The 20,217-nt window shown below is 37.7% G+C and overlaps 1 protein-coding gene across 1 annotated transcript in view; it reads right to left on the bottom strand.

Moving 5' to 3' along the window:
• Nucleotides 1-20,217, bottom strand: part of CDC73 (cell division cycle 73) — a gene marked incomplete at both ends in the record, with an annotated part of 96,972 nt that overhangs the window by 13,687 nt on the left and 63,068 nt on the right. The window contains 3 exons of the mRNA XM_079535173.1: nucleotides 456-543; nucleotides 869-904; nucleotides 3,763-3,820. Of these exons, the coding sequence (XP_079391299.1) occupies nucleotides 456-543; nucleotides 869-904; nucleotides 3,763-3,820 (182 nt within the window). The remainder of the gene's footprint in view (nucleotides 1-455; nucleotides 544-868; nucleotides 905-3,762; nucleotides 3,821-20,217) is intronic.

Raw genomic sequence — 20,217 nt, forward strand, 5'->3', positions numbered from 1 at the left:
GTCATTGATCTAAACCAAAAGCTACTATCTGCACTCCTTTTCTTTTAAGATAGTTGTGGCCAGTTCCTGCATTCTCTTTTGCGCTGCATGAACACAGTATCCTTGCCTATGTCCTCTGAGCCTTCTTCCATGGTAAGGGTTTGTTCTTCAGTCACATGCACATGCATGTGCATTACATAAAAGAAAACCACAATAGTCATTAGAATCGCAGGATCTTCTCAATCTTGATTTGGCTCACTGGTCACAACTGTGTAAACATTCTGAAATTAAGTTCTGGCATTTTTTATCACTACTGAAGAGGAATACACTTTTTTTTTTTTAATAATCTAGCCCGTAAACCTAGCTTGTCATATCAGACAGTAGATACTCCCCCCTGATTACTTATTGATTTGGTACTAATATACCTTTATATCTAAAAACAACTTTTATACAGCATGTTCTAGTCAGCTACTTACTTCAGATCTTGCAGGAGGTCCTTTGCGTTAAGCATCGTTATTAAAGAGGTTGTGGCTGCTGGAATAATGATTATGGGAGTTCGAGATCCTGTAGAGATAATTAAGTTGCATTTCTTGGTTTACTTTTTTTTTTTTTAATTAGAGAAACTATATATAAAACCAAAACTCTCGCTTAGTGGACCGCAATCATGGACAAATAATCAGGGAAAACTGTAGTAAGTTTTATCTAAATTGAAGGTCTTCACTGACCAAATAAAATGTACGCCTGTATCAAGAGTCTGCAGGAGTCTGTAAATAACACTAACACCATATTTAGCAAAACACAGTTCTGTATGCTTGTGGTTCCAGTAAAAGAAAGAGTGGGCACAATTCACACAAAAACAAAAAGGACCATGTAACCAAAAATGACTCACCTTTTTTCTGGTTTGGAGGTGGTCTTGCTTGAGAAACTGAGAAAAAAGCAGAATGTAAGACAGAATGACTAATACATAATACAAATGCTGCAACTCAAAACATTTCAATATTTATCCCACATTTCAGTGTTTTCAACCACAGGAGTCACACTACAGTCATTAGATTGTTTCCAGAGATGCAAAACACAAAGTTGAAGAAGGGCTTTTTAAACTGGGTTCCAGCATTGAGAAGATAAGCAGCTTTTGACTTCATACAGATGCAAGTATAATTGTGTCAATCTTCTCTACTTTTAAGCCAACTACGCATCCCCCTCCATCCACCTCAAAAGGAAAGGGCACAATAGTGTTCAAACATTGCCAGCAATCTGCAAGCAAGTTGCTTGTGGATCCCAAGCTCAACAGCACTGAACCAACAGGAATAATGTTTCACAAGATCATCTTTACAGATCCTCATCTTTTCATTAGTAGTAATGGTAGATGAGACCCACAGGATTTAGCTACCCCTAACATACATAGAACTTCTAATGAACTTGAAAATTCAGTCTTATTCAAGTTAGTTTTGGATTGCAATTAACCCCTCAGTTGAGCTTCCCCCCTCCCCCAATAAATTGTTTCCATTTTAGCCATTCCAAGTTTTGCAGCCTCCTCAATATCAGAGATACTTCAGACTGAAGTCAGCAAGGCATGTACGCTTCCTCACTTGGATGCTATTACTCAATAACCTGCTTTCTCCAAATAAACACTTTATAGTTAAGTTTCAAACAGTTTTCAGGAGTCCTAACCTTAAAAAAAAGAATAGAAGTCTTGTGCTTGATAGTCATCATTATATGTTTATCCTAATTCACAAAATTAGAAAATGGTGAGTAGCAGAAGAATTGATGCAGACCGTGTACATCAAGTCTCAACTGCTACTATGCATAACATCTTTCATTAATTGACTTCCAATTTCATAGCATCATCTTGCTCATGTTTATTTATGACCAACTGTTCCAGAAACTGGCTAGGACAGCATAAATATTCACATGAGCAGTTGCCATTGTTGAAATATTGAGACCATATCCCTCAATTATCTTTTCCTGACACTATGAAATGCAGAGATATAATTGGTGATATTGTCTTGAAATGCTTCAACTTTACGTACTTTATTTTATTGCTATTTTTTAAGTAATTATCTCCTCATTGTAAAAAAAGAAGAAGTTTCAAAAAAAATACACGGATAGCATCAACTGCCTAGGAAACAGAAAACTGCATCTATACAAAAATCTGATACCTGTACCAAGACACTTTTAATTGAAAATTAGATACTCTAGATACATCTCCCAAAAATCTTGAACTGAAATAATCTGATATATAGTTGTTCAAGACAGTATCATACCTGTTTTGGACAATTCATCTATTTTTTCCTATATAAAAATGAAGCAACTTCATAAATACTGCATGTTTTAAGCATTTCAATCACTGTTACCGCTCTCTTTCCTGACGAGGATATCTCCAAACTACCTTAGAACTAGCAGGAGGAATTCTTTTCTGAAACATTGTATTACATATTGTCTTCAGACTGTACCTCTCTTTTTTATTCTATTTTCAAGTTGCAGTATGGAGGCAAGCTAAGATTAGACTGGCCTTAGAGAAAGGCAATATCATTGTAATGATAAAAATGCATTCCTACCAGCTAATGCACATGAAACTACAACTATAGCAGTAAGTACCCGTGACAATCCAGTCACGCTTCTGCCCTTGCCTTTTCTACCCTTTTCATACTGCTGTCTGTCAACTCCATTTACATTATTGTGCTCAACAGGGCCAGTGAGATAAGTATGACAGGTAGTATGACCTTTCTAGCACCCAAATAACGAAACAATCATATCATCTGTGCACAACAGCATTTAGGAATGCTGAAAACATTCAGTGTTAGCATGATTTTAGGGAATTTGTCTTATCACATTATTAAATTATAGCATTAAATCCTACTAATACATCTCAGGGAATTACCAAGGCATACAGTCAAAGCACTTGGTCTAAACAACACAAAGCTCTAGCACAATTTCTAGGAAAAAAAAAAAAACAAACCAGCATTCATTTCAGAAGGCATCTTTGATTTAAAATAAAATTAACATCAAGAAAGCCACCAAAGAAATTAATACCAAATTATCCCTCTCAAACACATTCATAACAACAACAAGCAACTTGCTCTTAAATAGTAGTCTTCACTTTATAGTTTCTTCCACCAAAACACAAAGTCTGTTTGTACTCTTAAACTCATCTGAAATCTCTAAGGGTTTCTCATTGGAACATGCCAAAATATCTACACTGTTCTAACTTTCAATTTGAGACTGAGTTTCATGTACAAAACTGAAGTCTACTAGACCATGAATTAAAAATCCAGCTGACATAGCTCTACTATAAACATATGTAAAGACACATGAAGAAGTAACGATAATACATCAAATGTTAATACGCTCACAAATAAATATTTCTGATATACTGCTGAAAGAAATACACATCTCTTTCTGAGATTTATTTTTCTGCTTAGGTTGTTTGTCACTGAGATATTAACCAGCTCTTGCTATATATTTCAGTATTAATTTGTGAATTATTAGACTTATAAGCAAGAAGTTTGTCACTCAACTTTCCAATTTCACTACCACAACCTTTCAAGAGGATGACTGGGCAAACAGTGAGCTGAATGAGCCCAAGCATCAGATCGTTACAATTCTCAAACTATGAGGACAACGTTAACCAGGAAATGATGCGTTCTTTCCAATGCACATGCAATTAAAGGCCACAGAACCAACCCTCACTTCACTCTTGAGCTAACTAAAATTTTAGGTACAACTCCTCTGGAGCTCGTACTTACTTGAAATGACAGCATAAATGAAAAGATGCCACCCTACCTGGTCGTGGTACAGGCTGTGCTGCTGGTGTTTGTGTTTTTCGAGCAGAAGCACCTTCCTTTAAAGAAGACAGAAGAGGTAACATTAACTGCTGGCCTTCTTGTCAGGTACAGTACTTTTCCATGAACACAGAGTTACAGAGGATATAACGAAAAAGAGCGCAATGTATTTCCATTATAAGAGAGAAAAAATACTGAACGTACTCAAAATTGTTCATAGATCCTGTTTTAGACTCTGAGGAGAAGAGACGACCTGGTAAACTTTTAAAGGTTTGCCTTTTAACCATCAGACGTCAATTTTTTCCAACATTCATAGAATTATTTCCAATTTATAGTACTGTTACATTTCAGACAAAATCACTTCTAATCAAGGCTTTGTATGTAACTATAAGCAATTGGCTACAGAAATTTTAAAACAAGATATGCAATGCATATCTGGCAATGCATTCCTGCTGTCTAGAGTTTTAGTGACCACAAATAGCACTCTCACGATAATTGGTTCTGCTCATGCCTTATCCAATTACCTTAATGTAACAAACAAAAGACCTGTACTGCTATTTATTCTTGTTAACTCTGCAGTTAACGCACCATGTAAGGAAAAGTGAAGTCACATATCTGGTTGCAAAGCAACATAAAATCCCTGCAAGAACAAATTCTGCTCTAGGTTACTTCTTTCAAATCCCACCTGAATAATACATACATTGCTAATCATGTAAAAAACAAAACAAAACAAATATATAAAGGCATGTAGTTTATTCCAGCCACTGCAATATGTGAGGCTGACAGAAAACCTTTAAAATACATCCCTGGTTTCATGTTATCTGAATTATAGAAAAAACTGTTTCAAATGACTCCAGTGTGGCATACGTATATCCATGTATACTTAACAGTATGTTCTGTAATTCAGAATTTCAAAACCTAAAAAGCAGGAGACAACACAAAAGGAGCTTCAAGTTCCATGATTTAACTAACACAAAAATTGCTTTGCAGTTTCCACAACAAGGGTTAGAACTCAGTCTTTCATACTCAGCAACCTCCTAATTATCTTCAGCATAAGGACTTAACCCTCGGTGGCTAAAAAAATAAAAAAAAGACAAATCCTAATTTTTGCTGTCCTCTTTTCTGATTATTAAAATACCAACACCTATGTAGGACACCTGAGTCAGTAACTGTTATTTTAAGACTTACTTTTATAATATCCAAGAAAAGGTATTTTTGCCACTGTCCTTTCACAGCAATTACTCAGATAATGATAAAAATCAAAACACCGCACCCTGAAAGGAAGAACATCAGCAAAAGCTACCTATGAGAGAGGCCTTGCAACTGAGAAACGGCTGCTATTTAAATCTATATCACCTTACTTTCAGCCAAGAAAATGGAAATTTTGCATCTGTTTGTAGAGAAAAATAGCACTTTCTACGTGAAAAGGCTGTTCCCACAGTGTGCTGATTACACATTTTGAAGACATACCAAGAATTCTCCCATGACATTTCTTTGAAGTCAGAGCAACACAAAATGGAAAGAAAACCTGAAAGCTACCAAAACATCACTTCCCATAATGTTATGTTTCGTATTTCTAAATCCAACTTAGTTTGTTTGCACGCTTAACTATTGCTGGCTGCAGCCCCACATGTCCATTCATCTTTCCTCCCCCACAGAATCACTGCTGCAACTTCTCTGCCTCCTCTTCCACTGATTGCCACTGATTGAGTGTTTGCAATAAACGGACCTGCAGGTCCTACTTCAGAGAGGGGTAGGAGCCATGAGTTGCTTCAAAGATAGTAGTGTTCTCCTGCAGCCTTGCAGAATAATTACCACTAAGCTTTGTTTTATTTTCCATATAAGTTGTGCCGCAAATTTTTCTCTCTCCAACATTTTCACAAAGCACCAGAACACATGTAGTCCTGTCTAATGAAATAGGTTCAAATCTTTTTTTTTTTTATTTTATTTTCCTCCCCACATTTTTTTTCTGAATTATCTTCTCCAAAGCCAACAATAGAAACGACAGTACAGAAGGATAAGTGGGGTTTTAAGAACACAGCTGAGATAAATAAAACCACAAATGTAATGTGGAAGTGTCTGATTAATGGTGGGACACATAGCCATTTAGATGAGTAGACATTAAACCAATTCTACATCTGTGACCTTTGTTTGTATGAACAATTTCTGCAGAATCAATAAATGAAAGAGGTCGTGACTTTTAGTTTTTTAAATCACTGCCTCAAGACTGATAATTTCATGGACAAACCTCAGCTCACAGCTCCTGATGGCTTCTCAGCACAGACACTGAGCAGTTCTCTCCTACTGGAGCTGTAAGATCCTTCCTTTGCAACTGATATACAACATCTCTGCACCTTATTACCGTGAGCGACCTAATCACCACCTTCTAACACTGAAAACTGCAGACAATGCAGCGTAGAGTCTAGTACTTAATCCTAGACTTTGTATGCTTTTCTTCTTGAAAATCATTTATTAAGATGAGAAAAGACAGAAGTACGTAACAGAAGTTGACAGGAGAAAGATCAAGTATTTTCTATAAGGAAGGAAGTCATCAGCTTCCATTTTACACTGTCCTGAAAATGAAGGATATTGAGTTTATACGCGATATGAATGCTTTTCAAAAGCATTTATATGGAGGTATAGGCTTTTCCCCATGACAAAGCACAGATTTACGATACACATTCTGTTTACAAGGCAAATATAACCTCAGAGACCTACACGCTATGGTTTCCCTCCGAGCAGAAAAAAATTGAGTTGACAGAGCAAGTATTGTAGTGGGTTCTTTAACCACACATGGTATGTGCAGCTGTTAATTTATGGCCCGTTAGCTATTCTGAGGCAGCTTCTCATTTGCATACTCTAACTCCATGTATATACAGCAGCTTATTTCTCAGTGAGTGCACAGAAAGATTTCACATTTCTAATGTGAAGTTTTATGTAGAAGTTACTCTTAAGTAACTTCACACTGCAAATTCCAACTCCAATTAGGGCAGCTTTTGTTTGTGCAGCTGTACCCTGAGCAGCAGAAGTCACTGTTTAGCTATTTAAAGAGCATTCAATTCAAAGTTTCTGAACACTTCACAGTTTTGCTCAAAGAACACGTACCTCATTCTTATGCAGAAGCCACTCGAAACCATTAAGGAGTACATTGTGAATATTCATAAGTTGAAATTAATTTAGTAACAAAACCATGTAATTTGAAAAACACAGATCTGTAAAATGACCACATAGCATGGTATTTTAATCATAAGCACCTTACTTGGTTTAGCTTTGCTAATTTACCATAGATAGTAACATATATTTCTTCTGATTTATATGAACATTTACATCAGGAACAAACACTTGACATAGAATGAAATCAGGAGAACAGATATTGAAAGCTGTCTTGGATTTCATTACATCAATTACAGATAACACACCGCATATACTTGCCATAGAAATTCACTCTGCTTCACTATTAATGGTTCCTGTCATGATAGACACCTATAAAACACCTGTTTAATAAGCTTTTTCACGGTCTGCTACTAAGCATTGTCTTATTTCAATTCCTACAGATATGGGTTTTATAGCAAACAAGTGCACGGGTATCAATACAAGCAGGTGAGTACATGTTAAAAATCCAGATTCCCTCACGCCCTGAAGGATCACTGGATTCTTCTATTGTATGCTCTGGTAATTAAGCTCTTAGCATGTTCTGTCCTAAACACACAGGTCTAAACAAATTGCAAAGGTTAAAAAGAATGCTGCTTTTCTACAAATTAACTCTTGAGTAAATCATTAATGTACGACAAACAGTCAAAACAATTCGATGACTTCAAAAACACGCATCTAACATCTGGTCTGGATGTTCTACTTTCAGCCTGATAGAAGCATTTATCTTCATATAAATAGCTTGGATTCTGAAAACGTAAGGTTTTGTCCTAAAAATGTAAAGTCCTTAGAAGCCTTGAAAAGAAAATCTTCCAAAGAACCAAGCAAAACGATCAGATTGAGATGCCTCTACAGACTTCCTAACAATTCTGATTTTTCTATTCACATCAAGAGCTTCTTAGTAATGTTTTAAGTTTAGATAGCGCTTCTCATCATCATTTTATTTACACATGAAATTGGTAAAGGTTATTTGCACATTTCCATGCAGACAAATCTGCATACACAACCTCCCAGGACAGATATTTTAATAATAAATTGCAAGTTTTTAGCTGCATCTCTAAATTTAAATTATGCTGTACAATAATAGACCATTTGTTAACAGAATCTTAACTATTGTACAAATACTGCTAACATCACAGCCATTTTAACTTGCATTGCTTGCAACATTAATAAAAAGGTCATTTCAACTACCTATATTGTGTTTCTACTTCCTTTTAATCAAGGAAATAGGAGGGAAATTGAAGCAGAAGCTATTGTTCTGGAATTAATTTTAAAAGGGGAAAAAAATACCATTATCTACCAAAAGATTAGGATACAGATTGTGCATGGAGAGCAATAACACCGCTTCACTGCTTTGCCAACTAATAAACAATTAATAAACTAATAAACTCAGATGACATTAGACAAAAGGGGTTACTAAAAGTTAGTAAGTAAACAGCTTACACTGAGCATCACGGCTTCTCAAGCACAGCGCCAAGAAAAATACCCATGGAAGACTGCCAACCCTCAAGTCTGGTTACAAGAAAGAAAGAAAACTTAATGTTCAGCTTCTTACAAAGATAAATCAAATTTCATTATAGGTTAGGCTATGCTTTGAAAGTACTGTTGAAGTACAGAAATTTCCCAACTCCAAGAAAATCAGATGCAGACAGTCTCTGCTGAATGAGTACAGCATTATAATGATGGAGGACAGGGAAAAAGGAGAGGCGAGGGGGGGTGGCGAGAATAAAACCAGGGTGATACCATCAAGAACTGACTGAAATTTGGAGACATTAGTACTGGATGTTCCACAGCATTTAAGTTCAACTTCTGTTTACAAGGGTGGCTTTTCCTTAGTGCATTATTAAATTAAAATGTGACTCGAAAACCAAAAGATTGACACTGTAACGGTCAGGATTAATGAGTTTTTTCAGTAGCAGGCCAGGCCTTGAGATCAGCATCAGGGAAAGAAACAACAGGTGCTTATTGCAATTTCTTGCATGTTGCAACCAGGTTAAACCACGTATGCTTTGAACACACAAAAATAAGTGATTGAATAGGACTCCAGTTTACAGATATTCCGGACAGACAATACTCTCGCTCTGCATGGAAAATGAACCGAAGCAACTCAAATCACAACTGAACCTCAACGAATATGGTAGAGACTAGCGACCAATTAACTACAACAATGCCATATAAATAACCTAATTAAAAATATTGGAGATACCTTTGAAAAGAAATTTTCTAGTACTAATTATTAGTTGCCTTAAGGCATCTACTTAAGCGTTAGCCTCAAAGCTAAGATTTCAAAAAGTCTTAATTTCTCACTGAAGCATGACAGAAGTCCACCCATCTTTATCCTTGCACGAAATTAGCTATTTCCACATGAAGTTACTTAAGTCAAGTAATTTCAACTCTACTGTTGTTGGATTACCAATTTTGAACAGAAGTGAAATTAGACATGCTTGCATTTCCACTTTTCTGCAGACAAACAGTTTTCATCAAAAACTCGTAACTAAGAAAGACTCTGTAAAGAGAACTTTATGGTGGGTTACGTTTCTCCTTTGAATCAGAGTTGTCTGTTATGCACCTGTTTACATTTAAATGACTCACTCCCCTCAAGTGTGTGAAAAGCAGATATCACCAAAATCTTATTTTTGCTTAGAATGCTCTCTGTTTGGATTAATTATCTGAGCTGGCCTAATGCATATTACATAGCAATCCATAGAAGTTGTAACAAGTACCAACAGCATGAGAACAAAAAGATTTTTTCATCTTTTAAGATAGTCAGGTACCAAGGTAATACAGTAATTACTTTCTTTATAGTGACATCACATCATCACATCAGCTCAGAGATTGTAAGTGCATAGATACAAATTTATTACAATTTGCTTGTGGTTTAGTCTCCAATTTCCAACCTTACACATTCATCAATCTCTTGTTCCAACATCACTCGTAGCTGAAAGTATTAGCCTGACACTCATGAAGCATTTCTATATCCACAGTTTCACAAAATACGGGGCTCAAACAATTACTTTCATAAAACCACTGCTAACGGGCAAACACCAAACACACACAAAAAACAATGTCACTTTTGCTATCCAGATCATGCTTGAAATGGTATCAAGAGCAACTGTCATACGGACATGAAAGTTGCTTAGTATGGAGCAATGAGAAGATCCCACTCACACCTGCATTCTGTGAGTTATAACCTAGCAGAGGAAAAGGCTTAAAAAGACTTCAAAAACGTTCCTTTGTAGCTTTTGGAAAGACTCATGAAATGCTCTGTGTGAGAAGAATTTTTTTTTAAAGCTCTGCAGGTACCGAAGTGAATACAGATGGGTCCCCAGTGCTTTCTGTGAAAACTTTTCCAAAATGCCCAAACTGAATCAAAATCCAAGTGATTAGATGTAGGGGATGCTATTCAAAGCCTCAACGCAATAGAAACTGATGACGCTCTTTACAGCCTCACCTCAGTTATTCTGAATCCTGTTCCTAAACCGAAGGATGCTGTGATAGAATTCTCAACATATAAGAAACTAAATAAAACCTTCTTCCCCCCCAGCCCCAGTGACTACTGGTTAAACCAATTATGCAGCATCATTTTTTCCCAGCCATGTTTTATTCTTTGCATTCACTGAAAAAAAGAAGTTTTAATGTTTTAATTTTATTCTTCCATACATTACCAGTTTTAGCAATCGCAGCTCAAAGCAACTTTAACGTGTGCCGTGCTTATAGATCACACCACATTAAAGAAAGTGCAACTGTCTTGGTGGTCACGGCCAGAGAGATGAAGGGCAATTTCCAAGTATCAGCTTGGAAGACCTGAAATATCAGGAGGAAGTCTGAGAATCTGTATTTCTGGAGGAACTGATGCGCAAAGAAGAATTTTGGAGCAATGAACTCTGAATTATTTTTGTCACCGGGTAAAGTAACTGCTGAGTTCAGAAAACAGCATGAGCTTTTTCAGGATCAAAAGCTTTAGCTGCGGCTGCCATGAATTGCGATAAGAGGAGACAAGAGGTCCCGAACGATGGCAGTGATAAGAATATAACAGACTGGAAGCACTTATACATGGAAAGGGCTGCTTTGAAGACATAGGCCAGGGAAGAAAAAGTGATGATCTTGAGGTCTGGAACAGGCTGCAAGCAACATTAATGTACAGATTCATGCCATCTGTTGATTAATGCTGGCAATAAAATTTGTGCTCAGACTTTCTCCTCAACTCTCTTTTTGAGCATTTCTTTGCTGAGTCACCCATATACAAATACACTTCAGAGTCCTGTTGGCAAGTACTTGCTGCACTGGCTAGAGACAAGTGAAATCAATTGTACGTAAAGTAGTATAAAGTGATGTAAGAAGGAAAAAAGTGTATTTGTACAAGTTCTGTGCCATATGCAAACACCGCAGAGGTCTGCAGCGCAGCGTCTGTCAGAGCTCTCATATCAACAGACAGTTTGCTGAAACACTAGCTTGGGAACCAGCACTAGAAGTGTCAATAAGTACTGAGAGCCAAGCAATACCTGTACAACATAGTCTATCAAGTTAGACACAGCACAGTAATTTACTGTGAAAATTTCTGAGTTTGGTCAAGGATGAACGTCTGATGATATCTGCAACTTCATGCACTACAGATACACACATGCTACAACTCCCTCAAGCTGGGAAGGCCAGACATATTTTTGGAGTCTCCTAGAATATTGCCTGTATTTGTCCTGTCCCAGCTACAGAACTTGCCAGGTTCAAGGTGCCATATTAAGAAAAAAATATTGAAGAATGAAAGAAACACCACATTCTCATACCAAAAAAAAAAAAAAAAAAAAAAAAAAAAACAAAACCCCTAAAGCAGATTCCATCCCATTCTTCCTCTACACATCCTATCACTTTAGTTCAAGAACTTAGAAAATAGACAGTAAGGAAGAAATGCAGTGTGTACCATGAAGATGGGAACAAGTCAAAACAAGACACAATGGTTTTTGGTGTGCAGGAAGAACAATGGATGGGCTCGGTTTGCGTTTTGACACTAGAATCCAGCACTGCTGATCATAATGGCAGCAAAAGCTACCACTTCCCCACAGTAGGAATGCAAATTCGTTTGTTTCCCCCTTTGTCACAAGCCTCATTTAAGCCTTATGTTTACAGTTCGTACAATCAGAAAAGCCCCTGTGAAATCTCTTTGCCAAGGAGTATACATAAACACGGCTCTATTCCAAGTTAAAACACTGGGAGAGAGAAACGCAGCCTTGAAACAAAGGCTTTTTCAGGCAGGGCACCTTTAGCTGAAGCTGCAGGAGCGCAGCCCACATGTGTCAGTGCACATTCTGTTCCCCAGCTCCTTCGCTCACACTCCTGCCAACAAGTTTAAATCTGTTTCAAGGAACTGACCTAGTCTCAGCTCTTATCACGCACAAACTGGGAAAGCTAACACATGGCAATCTGTCCCCGAACACTAAGCTGTTGGTCATCTCGTGACTAATCTTTTATTTCACTAAAAAGAGACAATCTGGCAAAACCTACCCTTCTCAATGCATACAAATACCTTACATTTTTAACTTCCAAGCTCGCTATAGGTGCCATGTGAAAAAACACTGTTTAAAAAACTATCACAACTGGAGCTGACATTTATTTGCAATGTTACTTTATTCCTAAACATTGATTTCGTGTATTTGTATGAAGTAAAATGAAAGACTTCAGGTTTAATTTCAATCCAGTAATAGGTCTTATTGTCCTCAATATGTTTGCTTCCAGATTTTAACAAAAGAAATCCTCGACGACATGCTCCCACATTCTAATTCAGACTATGGACATACTTTATTTATCTAAGTTGGATATACCTACATGCATATATAAACGTACATATATGTATATGTACATATATATATATATGAGCTATATGTACATATATATATATATATGAGCTATATGTACATATATATATATATATATGAGCTATATGTACATATATATATATATATATATATAAATAGGCATACTTCCATTCTTAGGAATCCAAATACATAAATTTCACGAACCAAACCTACAAAGTTAATAAGCAGCATACCAATATTATCCCATTCAAAATACTGAACTTTAAAGAGTCTGAAAGCCTCCAGTTCTTTATGCTTTACATATTTAATACAGGGAAACATGGCAAAAAAAAAAAAAAAAAAAAAAAACACACACAAAACAACCAGCCTGTGCTTCCCAGCATTCTCTCATGGCTGCTCCTGCCACTAGTAGGAATCACTAACCATCTTCAGTAACGTTAAGTCTGAATATTTCTAAAATGCACAAGAAAAGCATGTCACTCTCATCAGTCACAGGATTTTTGACAATCTTCTACACTACCTAAGTCTTTTCCTTGGACTGTATTATCATGTTGCACACACACTGTTGAAGTTAAACATCCAGAACAAAAATGCAATGTCGCTAGTTTGGTGCTTTCATATTTGTACTTATGTACATGTATTGGTTATTGTGATCCCATTCTGCAATTTTTCACCTTTCAGCTTTGACAGAGAGGTCCATTTCAGTATGTATTCACCCTTGGATAAATCTCATTGGAGGATTTTAATTACAATTTGATTTTGCTCAAAATTACAAAGAGGCATCAAATGAAAATTTCCGCCCCACACTCACTATTTAGTGGGTAATTCCAACAGGCCTGTAGCTTTCCCTAGGTGTTGACATTAAAAACTTAATATGCTTTGCAACAATCACTACTATGTAACACTAAATTACACGACTAAACACACAATCAAGAACAGCTAGGAAAGCACTGAAACTCCAAATCCTGGATTTCCTGGGCCACATCTCTATTTTCCCTAACAGATAATAAAGTAATTCCCCAAACCCTATTAACTAAAACCTTGTTTTGTGCTCAGCGTCCAGTTTTCAGTTACCTTCATTTAACTGCGTTCTCAAAATCTGACTCTTGGTCAAAAATCTATACTGACTTTTGATGGAGGGGTTTCCCTTCAACCAGTAGAAACAAGCAACAAAACCACAGCTTTAATCACTGTACAACAGTCACCTGAGACACCAGTATTTTAGTCTCATGCATCACAGACTCACGTTTATGATAAATAGTAGAATATATTTCATCTTCATCATAGCACAAATGCTTGCTACTTGTGTGCTTCTTAGCTAACATTCAGGTTGAAAGAATCAACTTCAGTTTCTGCATTAGCATGCATATAAAGAACGTTTGTGTGTGTGTATAGCAAATACATTATGAAAACTGCTGCTGCTGAATTAACACCACCTTACTGTAGAAAGTAGAAGTCAACGATATATGTCTGTATTAAAAATTAACCGTAATTGTTCAAAATTGATAAAAAATACATTATGTCAAAAAAAAAAAAAAAAAAAAAAAAAAAAAAAGAAAGGAAGAATTCTGGCCCTATCACAAAGATAAATTTTTCCATTTTGCCTTCTGCCTCTACATTCAGCTTCCTTAGGCATTTTATCTAAATTCCCATTATTCCTCTCTCTTTAGTAGTGAAGATTAAATTAAGCCCTTCTCAAAGCACAAGGACAAGAACATCCAACTTTTATTTTTTCAATTTATATACAATCTATATGCTAGACAGCCCATCTCGAAGCTTCTGTCTATGCATTATGGAAATCTGCTTTATAATACTGGTGCTGTTTGAAATGGCTAAGGCACAGCTGTATTTTCAGCAGTGCAGAAGTGCAATCCTCTTAAATGAAGGTCAGCTGGCAAAGTCTTCAATCCTACACTCTGGGGCCACTCTATTCAAAGATGGAGTCAGGATAAGAGCCATACAAAAAGTCGACAAACTTACAGATCTCCCTATTATACTCTGACTTACATCAACTTCACTCATCCCTGCAGAAAAGCCTAATGTCCTAACTAAATGAACAGACTCAAAATGTATTTTAAAACAAGTTTTAAAAGTTGTCAAATGGCTTTTTCCTCTCTTCTACATATATGCATACACATACAAACTTAACTAGTAGCTTCCAGTTGTGAACCATACCACGCCATGCAGGACAGACACAGGTAGGGCTCAGCGCAACTTCCATTTCTTCTGCTCCCATTTTATTGACTATCAGCTGTCCTTAATGATCCCACAGATTTCACAGTATATCTGAAGGAAATGTGTCTTGAGCAGTAACAGCTCCTCAGCTCTCCTTCAGCCTTCGCAGCTGTCCTGTTACTTCAAATAGTTTTGTCTTTGATATGCCTCCCATCAGTGAGCAAAAGTAAACACTTTCCCCCCCCCCTACTGCAATCTGTTGCAGAGTAAGATCCCTTCACTGGAAAATTCTTGAGCATTTAAGTGGCAGGAAATAAAAAATGAGTAAGCCACAAAGAACAATGTTTTGGAAGACAGTATGGTTTTCAATGCCAAGAATGACCTCGCTAAGGAGAAAAAAAATATCACAAAAGGGTAACAAGATTCCTCTGTTATGACACCCTGGAACTTTCTGTATGTGCTTCAGGGAGCTTTACCAGTCAGAAACAGATGCAATTTCACAGGGCTCATCCTTGCTTGTCTTATGCTGGTTGTCGCTCTGCTTTTGTGAGAAAAACCAAACCAAAACAGCAGCATCGCCTTTTGAGAAAGGACAGCATATATTAATATTACACTTAATTAAAAAGGCTGGTAATAAATACAGATACTCTACACATTCCTATTTATTCTTCCGTTCTTCTAAAAAGACATTCTGAAAAGGTAAGGAAAGAGCTCTTTCTTCTTTAGCTCTTCTTAGTTCCTATGCTGTCATATTCTCGTGTAAATGAATACATGCTATTTCAATGGAACAGGAAAATCCCTTTTCTTCTCAGCCATTTTTGTCACTGATTGGTGTGTAGTTTGAAGAGAAATATTCGAAAATTAGACAGAAATTATGACAAGGCACTATGAAAGCCATTCTATAAAAACCCAACCTACTCTTGCCATCAGTTCTCAATCAACTGTAATCAAATATTCCGAGCTGCAGATTTTCCATTCTAGATGAGAGGTTTCTCTGATGTAGCGATTTCATTAGCTTAGGGCAGCTTCACAGAAACATAGCTAGCTCCCTTCCCATGCCAGCAGGGCTTCAGAAGCAGCACTGCCACACAGCACGGAGCTACTATTTATAAATCTTGCAAGCATCTCATGTATGCTGCAGCATTGTTTCAAGAACAAGCAGGCAATTCTACACAGAGTCATCAGAGCTTATTAGCTCCAGCCACACGGGACCAAGCCGACTCCACCAGACCACTCAGAGCAGGCTGATGCATCTGCTCCCTAATGGTCCACATTCCACCAGGCTTATTAGATTGTAGGCATTATCATGTGAATACACAGATCCAATTTTAATCTGGCATTGATCCCAACTAACCTGCTACTGAGAGGTACAGACATTCAAAAAACCTGCTCCTTCCACGCTGCATCCAGCATTTCCCACATTACTGGCATATCTCTTTTCCCCACTCCATTTCCCCTGCCCACCTCAGATAACCAAGTTAATTGCACAGAACAAAACCCCTTTTTGTCACGATGGAAGCCCAGCACTGAAGTACAGATATTAATGCGAATTTTCACACAGCGCTACATAGGGTCAATGAAAAAATAAATAAATTTGAATGGCAAAAGGTATTTTTTCCACAGTGAAGATAACATTTCAATGTGAGGTGACCTAAATTCTCAAATCCAAGGATTCCCTCTACACTAATTGTTGTATTCAGGTCTTATTCCAAGCAAAATTCATTACAGCAGAGTTTGTACTCCTTTGCTTGCTTACAAATTGAATAAAAGTAGAAATCCATTGTTTCCTGCTTTTTCTGCCTTTTTTTTTTTCCTTACATTAGCATGCTTCTTACTGATAATAACAATCACAGAGGTTTTTGTATATGGCAAAACAACCAACTCCAAAGCAAACCAAGATGGCGACCCAAAGGTGGAACAAATTTGATTTAGTATCCTTAAAGACAGCTACCTTCTTATCAAGTTGTAGACCATAATACTTGCATATGAGTAAAGCTCAAATGTGCATTAACTAGAAAAAAAAAAGAAAGGCATTTTAAGAAGTCTGAATGCATAGTTAGGCAAATCCTTGAGAGAAAACCTGAAAGAATCTGCCGAGTACAAACCATTGCCCAAGGTCATGAGACTGTGATATTTTTAGGAGTACAACAATTTTTATGGGTTTAGGGTTTTTTTTTTGTAAGAGGATGACAGATGCTCCCTATAAATTCACTTCACTAAGACGGATCAGTGATAGAAAGCTTTGCAAATGCTGATTAAGAGTTACTAAAACACCTCTCTTCTAGAAATAAAATCCTTTAGTCCTGAATTCATAAAACTTGGTCTACTGCATTAAAAATACACCTTTTTTTTCTTTTCAATACAAAGCTGTCCACAGCATGGCTGATATTTAACATTATGCCTTGAGATGGACAAGATGCGTAAGAGCTCTGCTTTTTATCCCGTTAGACAACACTAATTGTAGAAAAAAAACAAATGAAATATGGTTTAGGGTAGCAGAACTCAGCCAAATATTCTCAACTACTATTCTATGTCAATATAATCACAGAATAGAATGGAATCATAGAATGGCCTGGGTTGAAAAGGACCACAATGATCATCTAGTTTCAATCCCCCTGCTATGTGCAGGGTCGCCAACCACCAGACCAGGCTGCCCAGAGCCACATCCAGTCCGGCCTTGAACGCCTCCAGGGATGGGGCATCCACAGCCTCCTTGTGCAACCTGTTCCAGTGCGTCATCACCCTCTGTGTGAAAAACTTATATGCTAATATCTAACCTAAACCTCCTGTCTCAGTTTAAAACCATTCCCCCTTGTCTTATCACTATCCATCCTCATACACGCATACTCCCTCCTGTCTATATGCTCCCTTCACATATTGGAAGGCCACAATGAGATTTCCCTGGAGCCTTCTCTAAGCAAAAGAAGCCCCGTTCTCCCATCCTTTCCTCACAGGAGAGGTGCTCCAGCTCTCTGATCATCTTCATGGTCCTCCTCTGGACCCACTTCAGGAGCTGCACACCCTTCCTGTGCTGGGGGCCCCAGGCCTGGATGCAGCACTGCAGATGGGGTCTCACAAGAGCTGAGTAGAGGGGGACAATCACCTCCCTCTCCCTGCTGGCCACCCCTTTTTTAATGCAACCCAGAACACAGTTGGCCTTCCAGGCTGCAAGCACACACTGCTGGCTCATGTCCAGCTTCTCGTCCACCAGGACCCCCAAGTCCTTTTCCGCAGGGCTGCTCTCAAGGAGATCTTCCCCAGTTTGTATGAACACCTGGGATTGTCCCAGCCCAAGTGCAGAAGTGAATTTCCAAAATCGAATGACAAAGTCCGTAGGATAGACCAGAAAATGAGCATATGGGAAGTTATTTCATATAGCAGGACAATTTCTTTGTCCATCAGAAACATAGACACGAATACCTTCTTCCAAATAAAGTTTTCCACAAGAATAAAAATTACTTTGAAGCAACAGGGAATCGGTTCAATGAATTTAAGCACAATACATGATAAAACAACTATTAATATACAATGGCTGGAAATCACTTCCAGTTGAGGGAATCAGCACGGAACAACTATTGGGAAATAGCAGATGTTTATTTCTCTGGCCAAGCTGAAGTAACTCTACCAAACTAGCTAGTATGCAGGGCATTGGAAGCAATTTTAGCAGTACGTCCATGAACACAGCAAGGAATTGCTCTAAAATAATAATAATAAAAAAAAAAAAGACTCACTTTCCAAGCTAAGATCCAAGTTCTACACAGACTATTAACAAATACTACTTAAATTTATTACAGGGATCACTGGAGAAAGGAGTTTTCCACATATTTTGTTGCCTTTCTCAGTTTAAGCATTCTTGTTAGAAGAAAAGGCCTCAGGTATTTAAGACAGTTACTAAAGCTTTGTGGTTTCCACTGTAAATCCTCTATATCCCACAAAACTAGCTGTAAATGAGGATACTTACAGAATGGAGCTGCAGAAACTCATGCACTAAAGCTCTTGAGGAAATACGACACATGGAAAGAATCAATACAGGTCTCACACCCCAAACAGATGAAATTTGGGCAGCTTGGAGACTTGCAGCTACTCAGTGTCACTACTTAACACTAACTGAATATCTACATCATGATTTTCCACTTTATTTACTACAAAGAAGTAGGAATTTTAGAGGTTGATGAAATGCCTCCATATTCATACAAATCATAGGCACAATGGTGGAAAAAAAACCACAACAGTTGGTGAGAAGATGAACATCAAGACCTGCAAGTCTCTCAATCAGCCTACAAGGATCCATGCAGCATGTCCAACAACCCAAAGAAGCAGCCCAAGTGGGCAGGAGAGGCCTGTGCCCTGGCAGTGAGCTTGGGGGGCCACAGCTCTTCAATTCATTGGGACGCCTCAAAAACCAGAAGGCAGCCAAAAGGAAAAGGTCTTTCTGAAGCTTTTTTGGGAACAGATGGTGCAGAAAGAAGGAGCTGAGCAGGTTGCAACAGGCAAGCTCTTCCCCAAAAATCTCAATTTCTGTAACAATTTCTGTTTTCATTAAAAAGTGTCAAGTTCATGCTGGGAGTGTAGGGAGAGTGTTTGGGGCAACCTGATCTTATAGAGCAGACACCTGGAATGAAAAAGTCTCATAAGACAAGCAGAGTAAATTTTGTTTTCTGAAGTCTTTAAACTGCCTCTGAATGTTTGGTACTTGTGCTCATTGGCCTTCTCTTCCCTGCTGTGCTGAATCAAAGCTTCATAAAGTCCCTGCTCTTCTCAGAATGCAAAAGGAACACTTGTGACAGGCAGAAAATGCTACCACTGGCACGTCACTTCAACAGGGGAGAACTGCACAACCAAAGATGCTGCACAATCTAAATGAAATTATGTTGTCCATCCCCTGGAAAGAAAATCTTCGTTTAGCACTTAAGATCAGCAATAATTGGATGTAAAGCCTGGGGGAAAGACATGAAAAAAATCTGAATATAGTAAAGAAAAAAAATTGTGAGAGACAAAACTATATTATTGAGAGAAGATCTGCTTTGTTTCTAAACAGCACATACGCAAAATCTGCATATAATGCAAAAACAGAACAGAGTAGTACACTGAAAGCAACAGCATTTTGGCTTTTCAATTGCATTTTGAAGTACTCCAGACCTGTGCTCTTCATAAGAAGCTGTAAAAAATCCTGAGAGTTAATTCCTCTTGGGTAGCTGGAATATCTGTTCAGTTACTAGAAAAAGACTCAATTGTGAAAAATCCCCTTGAAATGTTTCACTGGGCAGATGGTGGACTAAGCCCTCCTGCCTTAGAGAGATCATCCGGTCTTTTCTCCCTAACAA

This window comes from Tetrao urogallus, assembly GCF_951394365.1.
Source record: "Tetrao urogallus genome assembly, chromosome: 5".
In the NCBI taxonomy this organism is placed as follows: Eukaryota; Metazoa; Chordata; class Aves; order Galliformes; family Phasianidae; genus Tetrao; species Tetrao urogallus.